The sequence below is a fragment of the Haliotis rufescens genome, unplaced genomic scaffold (genome assembly GCF_023055435.1).
Source record: "Haliotis rufescens isolate VD_foot unplaced genomic scaffold, xgHalRufe1.0.p SCAF_4, whole genome shotgun sequence".
In the NCBI taxonomy this organism is placed as follows: domain Eukaryota; kingdom Metazoa; phylum Mollusca; class Gastropoda; order Lepetellida; family Haliotidae; genus Haliotis; species Haliotis rufescens.
In genome coordinates, this window is record NW_025964112.1 from 10,157,412 (window position 1) to 10,170,636 (window position 13,225).

Consider the following 13,225-nt stretch of genomic DNA (forward strand, 5'->3'; position numbering starts at 1 on the left):
TAGAAATCTCAAACATTCTTATAGGTCCTGGCTACCGTCCATAAACCCTCGATTATGAGGTGAAGTCAAATATGTGCTCTAACTGTCAGTCTAATGCATATGTAGAAATGGTTATTAAATAATATACAAAGCTGTATGAGCAGAGATCCCGTCACCTTGCCTGTATACAGTGATGTAAGAAGCATGACTTGGCCGCAGCTGGACACATTCATTCACACTTCCCTTCACTCAACATTAAAACAAAACACACCCTGCAAACATGTTACGATTTATCATTAGTCACCAACATTAACAAGTAAGAGTTCAGTTCATGTGAAAATCTCACCTGTGTCTTTTGATATTAAGTATATCAACATGAGTAGATTAAAGTCTAAAACTCGGAGGTTTGCCAATGAGTGTTGATATATTTTTTTCCAAAATACATGAGAGAGATTCTATTTATCATTTTTCCAACTTTTTCAGTTTGTAAACAGAAGTAGCCAGTTAACAAGTATAGCAAACCACCTAGAGATTGCTGACGTCATACAGCTGTGATGTCATGGTAACTGATGATGTCACAATGGTCTGCAAGGCATTGTGATGCAAGTTATTGCAGCGATATCTCCAAGAGTGAAAACCTGTATCGGATGATAACTGTTATTCTCCTACAGTCTACATAAATTGTTGAGGTAGTTGAGGGTCATGCCTCCCTTTAATGTCCTGTTGTCAGACAGATCTACAGTTCTCAGTAATGATAAATCTATTACAAGTATTGGTCACTTGTGAGGAACTTCTCCACAAAAATTCTGAGAAATCCTAAATCCATGTTGCCAGCATACATTAAATATACCGGGTAACTCAAATATCCAATCAGTTTACCATGTTAGAAAGGAGAACATTTTGTCTTGACTGTCTTGCCCCTTCAAATGTAGAGCCTGTGCATCAACTTATAGTTTAGTTAATTTGCAAAGCAGTGTTCAAATTAAAGGTCCTGGCACATGTTTCTAAATATTTTGTTCCAGGGCTTTGGTAAAACAATTCCTAGTTGGACAGTTTGAACCCAACTCTTGCGACCTACAGTGGGTACCTGGGTAGGGTCAGGTAATAGGAGGAGAAAACTTGGCCTCGTCCCATGTCTATGAACATTAAACTTTCAGATTATGGTTATGATAAAGATCCGTGGAGTTTTATGGTTAATTTCAAACACTGCAATAGACAAAAGTGAAATCCCATTGCAAGTACCGTATTCGACGTAATAAGCGCCCCGCTCTAATTAGAGCCCAAGGCAACATTTGCTAATATATTGGCGAGTGAACAATACCAATTAGCACCCCTTCCGATTGATCAATGCACACAACACTTATTTACTCGCGTATAATACGCACTTATGTGTTATATGTACCCTTAATTAAGGGTATATAAATTCTGGAAAAATGTATCCCTCGTATATAAACATTTCAGGCTGTCAGCATAAACCACGAAATTTATTTTTCAACTCGGGTTGTTTTTTCCCCACTCAAATAATATTCTAATAAGATCCCCTGATTTCTAATTTTGAGAGCGCCCTGGGCGCTTATTACATCGAATACGGTAGTACAAAATGGCTGAGGAACCTTGGACTGTGTGATAACCGATTCTTATGGCGAACACCTGTTCATAGTGACCAATACCTGCAACTCTCATAACAAGGCACAGGGAAAGCAAAGATGAAGAAGAAGGAGTATTATAGAAAAAGCAGTTATGGTGAGGGGTGAGTGTGTGGTGGGCGGCTTACCGCAACATCGACGTATGTGCGCCAAATACGTAGAGGCGATAGAGACACGATGTAGTAAACAAGGAAGGAAAAAAACAAAACATTAGCTTGGGATTCACACTTTCTGGATTCGTAATTCGAAATGAAATCAAGGTCACATATACTGAACCAAAAAAGTTAAGGACCATGAATATTTAGGGGGATGTTCTTATGAAATTGTGTTCAGTTTTCACAACAAAATATCCCCCCAAAAATATTCATGATCCGTAACTATATAGCTTCAGTATATAAACCAAATACTGTGGTAATAGGAGAGTGGTTCAATTCTTTTAATTTTTTTCTAATTTCCTTTTATTATATTTTGTTAAAGATATAACTAAGACTCCATACTGAAGGCAAAAATTTAAAATCAGTCACATAGGATCCTGAATATCACCCCTTTGCGAAATATATATATATACAAAATATGCTACACTAGAATTTTTCTGGTCTCACGGTCATTAACTCTTATCTGAAATTAGCTTCTGAAAACCTGGGACATAGGCAGGGTACTTACGTGGGGTTATTGATGAGTTTGGTATAACCAGAGAGTTATCTATCGTAGGAACACCGTCTTGCGTAGCTTCTGAAACTGAAACACAAAACGTTCATGAGTTTTCATTTTAAGTAAGATCTATTTGCTAAAATGTATGGTCTTGTTGTTTTGATGAAATATTCATTTAGTGGAAACTATATCCTCCCCATGGCAGATGCTTAAAACTTACAGATGCATTCCTTATCAAATAAATATATTAATAAAGAGGGAATTGATAAAGTGCAAAGGGGAGTGTTGTTAGGGTTACCTGCCCTTGCAACTGACCACTTTCTATGAAAAAAGAAATGTGGCACATTCGTAATTGAAAGGATGTGTTCGGAAACAGTCTTGGGTTTCCACATTGTTCCATTACTTCATATCAAGTGATTTCAAAGTGATAAGGTATTTAACAGTTTCCGCTTTTTTTTAATTGAATCAGATAATATAAAAAAAAATCTTTTTAAAAAAGTGTAAAGAGACTTCTATACCTGAGAGACTGCTGATATCTCCATTGACTGGTGGTGGTGGTGGGTGATGGGCGGTGGTCGTAGTGGTGGTTGTTCGAGAGCCGCGAGGCCGCAATCCTGGTATCTTCACCGTCGTGTGTACTAGCGGGATCTCCTTCCCGTGCACATCATCCATGTAGTCCTGGCAACACAGGTGTCAGATATACAGCTGGACCAACAACCTTTTACTTATTACTGATGGATTATCGTCACGCTTACAGCTCTTTATTTGACTCTCTTTATGGTGTGACCTTATGATGTCATACTATTTGATAGCAGACGTGTTCATAGCAGATAGTGTAAGGCTAAATAATGACCTTCTCCCCCCCCCCTTAATGTTGATTGGCATATTATTAATCACATAAATTATGGAAGAAATCATATTTTCAAATATCAGTTGCAAATTCGTAACAAATACGAAAAATTCGGGACAAGTTGACAGCTATGCTTTTACCATTACATAGAAGGCAACTATAAGATTGGTTGGTTGGTTTGTTGTTTAACGCCGCACTCAGCAATATTCCAGCTATATGACGGCGGTCTGTAAATAATCGAGTCTGGACCAGACAATCCAGTGATTGAGATCATGAGCATCGATCCACCCAACTGGGATCGATGACATGCATCAACCAAGTCAGCGAGCCTGACCACCCGATCCCGTTAGTCGCCTTTTACGACAAGCAGTCACCTTTTACGGCAAGCATGGGTTGCTGAAGACCTATTCTACCCCAGATCTTCACAGGTCGGGTCCATTAGGCTTGCTGCAGTAGCATGTGAATTGAGGGTTCTTTTAGATGTTAAGTATTAAACAGTAGGGTTATGACAAGGACCCCATGACTTTCATGTGTAATTTCTACTGCTGCTCCCCTACACAACTCATGAAGGATGGTTTACTTACATGCAAACTCGGATGGTACGTGAGCTTGCCTTGGTCTTGCAGACACACATATTTCTTCTTCCATTCCTTGTTCAGCCCATGGCTCTTCTTGTACAAGTAACCCTGAAATTCCATGGATCAATTCGTCTCAAAACAATTCTATTGTCAAATTATCTTTACCAATACATTTGATATTTATATACTTATCCTGCATTACATATAATGCAAGAGATTACATTACCTATGTAATGCAGGATAAGTTAAACATTATACAATAATCTTTGTACATATTAGTGAGTTTGAAATGTATTTTAGACATATTACATCAAGTCAACTGGATATGAAAGGTGAGGTGAAATGGGGTTTAGCATCGCGATAAATAACTTATATAGCGACGCGCATGCCTGCGTGTGTTTTATTATGATATGTCAGAATAAATCAGAGGTGAGTGTTTCTTTGCTTGTTTGTTGTTTTTAACTCCATACTTGGAATATTCCATCTTTATGACGGCGGCCTGTAAATAATCAACGCTCAAAAAACCAATCCAGTGATTGATATTGTGAACAAGGATTCACACCGTCCAGGCACAATGCTATGCAATGAACCCAGTCTCCAAGCCTGATCACCCAATCCATTTGGTCACCTCTCACCTATTCTAACCCAGAATCTCCACGAGGTGGGAGGCGAGCGAGTTGGCAATTATTGCTTAATCAGCAAACTTGCACTCATTTGCAGTGAATAAGTGGGTGGAGGCCTAAAGTGAAACAATTGGGTTCAATATCAGCATGGTTATGGTGCAGACAATTCAAGGATCACTGTTCGATTCAAACCCACAACCCACAACCACAGCTAAATGATCTGAAAAACGAAAGTTTGCCAGACTAAACACTGACCTGTTTTAGTGGTATCGCCCGTCCACTGCCAAGCTTCTCCCCCTCGGACTTCTTCTCATCCTCCTTCTTAGGCTGCAACACAACAAGTTCATCTCTACACCTCTCTTTCTCTCCCCACACAAGCAAATCATACACAATTCTGATATTCTACTAGATTTAAGTTTCCAAGAATTTTTCCTTTTCACAATTTAGTATATCATCAAATCAACATCGCAACGTGCCAAAATAAATAATGAAAATATTGCATAAAATTATTCAATCATTTCTGTCTTCAAGTTAGGTGAAACATGTTGAGAACATGCTATAATTTTTAAGCCAGTTATCAAGTGAGATCAAACTTACTGATTCTTTTTCATTGTATGATAATTAGGAACAAGAATGTACATACAAACAAACACACAGACAGAAGAGAGGAGAACACAGACTTACGTATAATAAAACATATTTCATACGCCATGAAATGATTTTCATTCTGGGATGATAAATTAGGCCATTACCATCAAAATATATATTGTCAGCCCTAATCTACAGTTCTATATACATTTACTGATAGTATACCACACCGTTTCTCATGCGTGTTAATTTCATGACAGCAACAAAATATGTTCGTTTAAATGGCAGAAAAGTTAAACCTGCTATATATTTATTGTTTGTTACTAATTAATCTTACTATACAAATGCATTCATGCACTAACTGAAATAAGGCGGTCTTGTATCAAAATCAGTTTACACTGTAAGCACTGAAAGCATATTCATTCAACTTAACAAACACTGCTTGGCTGTACGGAACTTTGAAAGCTAACACTGTTAAAACTGCAGCATTCATTTTTCGCATAATCAGCTTCATGCCAATGTTAATAAATTGTATTATCTGTGTACAATACATCCGTCTAATGGCTAATCATTTGACCATATTTACCTACCACTGCTTATAAATATTGATAACACTTTAATGGCCTTTCGTTTATTCAAATTATCAACTCAAAATAGCACACTTAACCTTTATTTAACCTAAATGTTTATATTACCATAGTTTATTGCAGAGTGAGTGAGTGAGTATGGTTTTATGCCGCTTTTAGCCATATTCCAGCAATTTCATTGTGGGGGACACCAGAAATGGGCTTCACGAATTGTACCCATGTTGGGAATCGAATCCGGGTCTACAGTGTAACTAGCGAACGCTATGACCACTAGGCTACCGGACTGCCCCTCGTAAGTTCAGATTCCTCAACTGGACATCAAGAGTAATTCTAGGAAGGGCAATGGGTTTGACTGGATGTTTAGTTCAGGCCACCAGACGGGCAAGTTAAACATGACATTATAGTCCTTAATTGGGTCAACAAAGATACATTATCTATCAATTTTATTGATTTAGGTAATAGCCTACCAAAGTCCTAGGCACCATTCCACAAAGCGATCATACCGCTATGTTGACTGTTACTCCCACACCTTAACAGAGCCTAATAATAATAATATTGTAGAGCTAAGATCGTTTGGGAACAAGGCCCTGTTCCACAATACAATCATAGCACAAGCTGATCATAATTCCCTTAATTTAGTATTGACTCATAACGGTTGTGGCGCCAAGATCACCCTGTGGAATGGGGACCTGCAGGATAAGACATATCCTTGGATTCATCCAAGAATTGCAGTCATATAAAGTCTATGTAAATATAACAGTTGGTGTGCCATTCTCTTTCTGCAAATCTCATTAAAATCAGATCTTACAAACTATTTCAGGTTACAGCAGAAAGACCTTCCATCCAACTGATCAGAGAATCACTTACAAGATCGTGAAGGTGAAAGTCTGAATGTGTTTACTTATCATGCAACCCTGAAAAGGTCAACATGGGGCATTTCGAACAAAGCATTGTCCATCTCTCCCTTCAATTGGGATAAACGGAAGAGACTTTCTATAGCCCATGGGAAGTACTGCCAAACAATCTCAGCCATCTATAAGACATTCCAGAAATATCTTTCACTGGTTTTCAAATTTAGAATGGGGAATATATTATCAAAGGACAGCCTAGAATGGAAGTCGCCATTTTGAAATAAGTGCCAAAAAGCTCAAGAAATCTCCTTTCGGATTGGCTAATCTCAATTTCCAATTAGTCATTTCATTGGTCAGTCAAAGTTTGCAAAAGGTTGTTCTGACATGACCTGTAATAGGATGTCCTCAGATCCAAGCAGTAGCGAGCACCAAGATCTGATTTAATGAGATTGTCTTTCAGCAAATGAACAATGTCCAACATATTTAGATAGATTTTCCTTCAGGCGTTAGAATTCCTTCAGGATTTTTAATGTTACTTCTGACAGAACTGGAGCAAACAGGTGAGTACAAACATGTCATTCCTTAACAAGGGTAGGGTAGACTGATGGTGTGTCTACCAAGGAACTCCATGCCAACATAGTGCAGGAGACTGCCAACTAGTCAACAATGGTGTGTGGTGTGGTGCGGCGGTGACATCAACATCTAGGTCTACAACAACACAGACTCCCTCTTTACCTTCTAGAACAACTCCACTACTCTACAGAACACATTTTGTGTAGATCCACCCCTATGTTTAGTGGTCAGTGCAGACAAACAGTCTGGTGATCCCACTTCCACAATAATCTTCCCCTCTCTAATGAAAACAACTCTCTCATATACCAAAAACAACACTTACCACCTCTATCGGAAATCAACACATATTTACCCACCCCTCAACTTAACATGTGATTTTCCCACCATTGTATTTTACATCAATACACACTTCTACACCTTTTTCACTCCCAAATCAACACAGCGTTTACCCATCCCTCTCAGGTGAACATGACTTTCCCCACCCTTTTTTTTTATAAATCAATACAACACAATCCAACACTTCTTTCACCCTCAACACAATAACCATCTTCTCAAGGCAAGAGTTAACTGACTATAACAGTGCAGTTTCGACCCTTGCCGAACTAGGCTGGTATTATGGAGTTACATTTTGGCTGGACTAATGAGTCCATGCATAGTCCAATCAAAATTGCACAAAGAAATATAAATCCAGTTCGTAAACTGCCATGCAGATTTCGATCGATTGCAGGATTTGCAAAGCATGTGCACCGCAAACTCGTTGTCAACAGATATGATACAAGTCTTTTCATGTTTTAATCACAGTGCTCAAGTGATCTGATGTAATTCGCAATGTCAGACCCGTTTTATCACAATATAGATCTTGATTATCGATCAGATCATCTTGACTGTGTGCTGCCATTTTGTTTGAAACAAATGCAAGTGATACGAGATGTGGAATCTGATTGGTCCATATAGGCGAGGCTTAGAAGGTAGAAAACTTGTTATAACCACTGGTGGCACTACAATTGAGCCCAGGAATTCCAGCCTTGTTCGACAAGGGTCGAAAGTGGAGTTGTAAAGTCAGTTCACTCCCTTGCCTCGGGAAGATGCACAATAACTCACCCACCCTCACTCCTATATCAACACAACACTTTCCCAACCTTCACATATACACAATACAAACCTGACATACTGGCTTCATTCATTATCTATCCAATTTATTATCCTAATTCCAACTATGAACATCTGAAATGAATCTCACACTGCCTAATAAATATTCACATATGGAATAAATGCATAACGACCGACCCCTTCGGTGGATCTACAGCTACTAAAGATATGAACACCATTCAAACACACTGAGAGTTGTCACCGCTACACATGTCGGCTTACATTGAAGAGATTCGACCTCCGTCTGTTTTTTCTAGACTGCGTTGGAGTGCTTGTTGGAGTAGGCAAGTCTTTCCCTTCAGGTTTATCCTGTAAGAAGGTATATATTGCAGACATCGTTAGTCCTTTATCTATATGCTATAGCCAATCCCATGCTCTAATTCATCACCTACCGTAATCATTGCAAACTGGGAATTGTGAGATAAATACCAAACAATTTATATCAAGAAGCAAAAGAAATTTAATTTAACTTCAATTTTGACTTTTTAAACTCCCAGTTTACAGCATCCATGAGCTTCATGCCGTTTCCTGATTGGCCACCTGTTATATTACCCATCATCCTGTAGTGCTATCCAATAATAGGCAGACAAAAAAGCCACCAATTATATGAAAGCCATGCACACAGTAGCCCATGCATTCAAATCATAATACCCAAAGAACAAAATAAATGAGTTACAAACATCAACACAAGAAACATTTATTTAAGAAATCAAATCAAAAGAGGCAGTGACAACCTGAAATAGCAGAATCAGTTTTACGTAGCAATGAATTGATGATGAGAAAGAAATTATTCAAGATATGAGATATGAATTCACAGCAAAATTCTAGGTTCGAAACCTACTCCACACCCTAAATCATAATTCACACTACAAGTGCAAAAGTCAATGTGTGAGCAATCAGCCAAATTCAAGCCGCAAAAAGGTGATTGGTTAATCCTTCCATGCTGTGTAAAAGTTAATGGCTAGTTGCTATGGCGTTGTGAGGGAGAAAAGTTCCGTCCAATCAGCTGTAGGCACTTACTAGTATGAGGCTGGACCTGACACGGGTCATTCTAGTCAGGAGAGGGGTGAAAGGACTATTGTCGTGAATTTGTAATTCCATCATGTAAGAATCCATTTTTTCCTACAAAAGGAGTTAGAGAATCGCATAATAAAAATAAATGTTATTTAAGTCTCAGAATTAACTAGACACAGTCCATATAGCAACGTCTATCCATTGAAAAATGTAAACATCAATGCACCATAATCTGATTACGGTTAATCCTTAGCTGACAGCGGATGTGTTTTATGGAACATTATATTTGCACTTACACAGAATTTGTCTCATTAACAAATATTTCCTCTCATAAGGGAATTCAATGTACATATTTCAAGGGCTTATCAATAAGAGATGTAAGTTTTAATTTGAAAATGACTGAACGATTTTAGTAAGTCTTAATCTGTATTAGTTGACAAAACATACAAGGGGCTATGCTAGACCATTATGACAAGTACACACAGAGGAGAGAGCTGAATAACTCAACTAGACGACCACATATATAGGATCAGAGCTTATATCAATACAAGGACCTGCAAAGGCATAAGGCTAGGAATACATTGCGGGGTCAGTATTGATATGGTAGGCACTAGAAGATGTATCAAGAAAATTCATAAATTGATGACAAGCTTAAACAAAAGTGTTTTAAGATCTCTCTTGACAGGAAAGTCCGAAGACCTTAATTCCAAACATCATTTGGACTGATAGACTGTTTGAGATCTCCTTGTTCACTATGAAACCATAACCGTCGGCTACAAAGAATTTTCAGGAGTAATACTTTTGCGATTGAATTCACAACTTGGTCCTCATGGAAGGAAACATCATGAATCTATCTGCAGGAAAGGGTGAAGTATGTCACAGAGAACTATCTGAGCTTGATAAATTTAAGCCATCAAGTTAAGCTAAAACTGAAGGAATAACCTATTTCGTTCTATAGGCTGTGCGATTTCATAAATTAATCATCAAATTAACCCCAAATGGCACCCATTACAGCTGATGGCGTGTTACTTCTAAGATCAAATAGTCTACCATTAGGTTAAAATCTTGCTAAAAGACTACCTATATATATCGCCTAAAAAGCTAAGCAAACTTACATTATTAAACTAGTATTACTCTACAAATGATATACCAATGAGATATTACTATCTCAAACATAAATATATACAGCAGAGTATATGAAAGTTAGTTTACTTGGCATATGTTTAGTTTTACAGTTAATTAGTTTTTACAGATACCAGCTAATACATGTTGATTTTCATCACAAGGTTCTTGGCACTAAACCACACATCTCTCTAGGACCCAATATTTTCTTTCATGTTTAATGCACTCAGCAATATTTCAGCCAAAGGATGACAGACTGAAAATAATGAAAACTGGACAGACAATCCAGTGATTGATATTATGAGCAACCATCCATGCCGTACTGTCACAATATCACCGAGTCTGACCAGGCAAGGAATTAAGTTGCTCTTATTAGCAGCATAGGATTTCGAGACCTATTCTAACCAGGAATCTCCACAGGTTGCAAGAACTCTATAGTAATCTGGTCCTTGAGGTAGGTAAGCCAGATTGTCATCAGAGACGCAGACTTTGACCATGTATGTAGGGACAAGATATACATCATTAGCCACCAGTAGAATACTACTTATCATGGTTGTACCAGATTGTGACCTGCATCTTTAAAGACCAACCAGATATCCAAGGAAACAGTTTGAAAAAGGTATAGTCTCCAATTCATCTGAATTGTAAGTATCCAGACAATGACATGGAATCTTAACTTAGCATGGTTCGATCCAGTTTGTTATACACAGATGATCCAATGCATTAATTGAAAGCAGAGAAATCAGACTACATCAGAATCCATCTGTTCTGGTGTACCAATAAAAGAAGTGTTTGAATGCTTGTTCAACTGTGGTCTTCCATGAGTATTGAAAACAGGGCAGGCTTTGTTGATGTCACAACATTCCATCATCAGATAAGAAATAACAAATTTTGCATCTTGCTGTATAACTTTGTTTCCTGTTGTTTGTTTTATTTTCAGGTTAAACAGACGAAATCACTAGTATGTGACACTTTGTTCACAGGGTTTATAAATACCATATCATCACACGATGGAATCCATCTTCATATACACCAGTGCCCGTATTCTCAAAGCGACTGCAGCTACGGCCAGGGTAAAGCTATGTTAAGCTATAGGAGTTACGGAAGTCGTAGTGCTACAATCGCTTTGTGAATATGAGCACAGATGCCAGTGATTGATGACTTGATGAGACTGATTTCTAAGATATGTATAGTCTAGATACTAAAAGAAACACTGACAGAGACACAGACAAGACAAATACACTACAGAACATACAAGAGAAGCAGATATGATGTTAGTAGATACACGCAGTTATGATGGAAGGCATGCGCACGTCTCTGACCAGACGAGCTTCCACAGACTTACACTCATGAAAGTAGGCTTCAGAGATTGTTTGTTTTTCCGAGCCAAAAAATTGGCCGTGGAATGGTGGGCATGTTGGCGAAGATCAGTAGCTCCCTGTCAAAACAAAGGTCCACTCACATGCATTTGCAAAGCTAAGCCATGGCTGGGAGGTAGGGGACAACCTTTTCCAAAAATCAACAAATATGGTCCCAAATAATGTTCCATTATGGGAAGGTCCTTTCCATACTGACCCAAACAATGATTTGAAACATTAAGTTTGTCTTCCAAAATATTCCAATTTTGAACAGTTCAAGTTTAAATTAAACTAGATGGTCAAATTACTAATGGAGAGAAGACTTTCCGAAGACTTAAACCCTTAAGTTTGGAAGTTCTGCATTTCAAATGACACATTCTGTGTATAAATAGATGATAAATTTAGTATTGAGGGAGACAAATTAGTTTTAAAAAACTAAAATTTTTAATTTGGAGAAGTCTTCTTAATCCCTCTAAGTTTGAAATTCAGCTTTTTGTTTAAACTATACTTAACAACCCTCTTTTCTGATTGAGACTCAACAACAATCAGGCCAAATAGTAACCCTGATTTGTAAACGTCATTATAATGTAACAAAGTTAATTTGCCAGTAGTCCCCTCCTCCCTCACCTCGGAGGGCACATCCTGCTCTTGGTTGACACAAAGCTCCATGTACTAATGCAACAGAAGTCCTGGCAATTTGCCCACATAGCCCTAGCAAGAAGCTCGCTTCACCTAAAGCACCAATTGCACAAACATACATCTACATACCGCCTGCATGTTCAAGAACTGCAGATCAATAATCTAATATTATTGCCAAATCAAAATTTTACAAACAATGTTTGGTTTTTCTAAGCAAGAAATGAGTAGATCTACCTTATCCTCATATCAAATCACAATTTTACAAATTATGTTCGCGATCTGGTTTTGACAGATCTTTTGACAAATCTTTTGACAATCTTAACAATGAAATACCGTATTCGACGTAATAAGCGCCCAGGACGCTCTCAAAATTAGAAATAGGGGGCTCTTATTAGAATATAATTTTGGTGAGAGAAAGAATAGAGTTGAAAGATCATAAATTTCGTGGTTTATGCTAACAGTCAGAAATGATACAACAGAAAAGTCTGTGCGTATTATACACGACAGATATATTTTCCAGAATTTAATTGCCCATAATTAAAGGTGCATATAACACACGAGTGCGTATTATACACGAATAAATAAGTGTACATTGATCAATCGAATTGCTTCTAAACAAATATTGCCATGGGCGCTTAATAGAGCGGGGTGCTTATTACGTCGAATACGGTAAGTAGCTTACCCTCGCATAAACAAAAAGGTCAAATTTTGAAACCATTTATGAATGAAATGATTGGATCATCATTTATCACTGCCTATGAGATATGATTCATTCACCTTCTGTACATGTTGTGCAACAATGCTAAAGGCAGAATGTAACAAAGAAAGAGATGTACTGCTCTCAGGAGTACAATGACGTTGGTTTGTCGGCTATGGTTGCTTGTTTAATCAAATCCCCATTTTTCCAGGGCTCTTATCATGATTCCCGTAAATGATGCTATTGTCCTAAAGAGCAATACAAGAACAAGATGCCAACACAAATGAATACAACATTGAAATTAACCAGCATGAAGGATG

The 13,225-nt window shown here is 37.9% G+C and overlaps 1 protein-coding gene across 11 annotated transcripts in view; it reads right to left on the bottom strand.

Annotated features, from left to right (window-relative positions):
• Positions 1–13,225, bottom strand: part of LOC124135804 (arf-GAP with GTPase, ANK repeat and PH domain-containing protein 1-like) — a 95,048-nt gene that overhangs the window by 17,185 nt on the left and 64,638 nt on the right. For 2 of the 11 annotated variants that reach the window (XM_046501358.2, XM_046501357.2), the window contains exons 10-16: positions 11,557–11,649; positions 9,096–9,197; positions 8,298–8,384; positions 4,583–4,654; positions 3,711–3,812; positions 2,795–2,954; positions 2,289–2,363 (exon numbers count right to left, since the gene is read on the bottom strand). In XM_046501358.2, coding sequence (XP_046357314.1) covers positions 2,289–2,363; positions 2,795–2,954; positions 3,711–3,812; positions 4,583–4,654; positions 8,298–8,384; positions 9,096–9,197; positions 11,557–11,649 — 691 coding nt within the window. The remainder of the gene's footprint in view (positions 1–2,288; positions 2,364–2,794; positions 2,955–3,710; positions 3,813–4,582; positions 4,655–8,297; positions 8,385–9,095; positions 9,198–11,556; positions 11,650–13,225) is intronic. The other 9 variants (XM_046501365.2, XM_046501360.2, XM_046501368.2 and 6 more) reach the window with 6 other exon arrangements.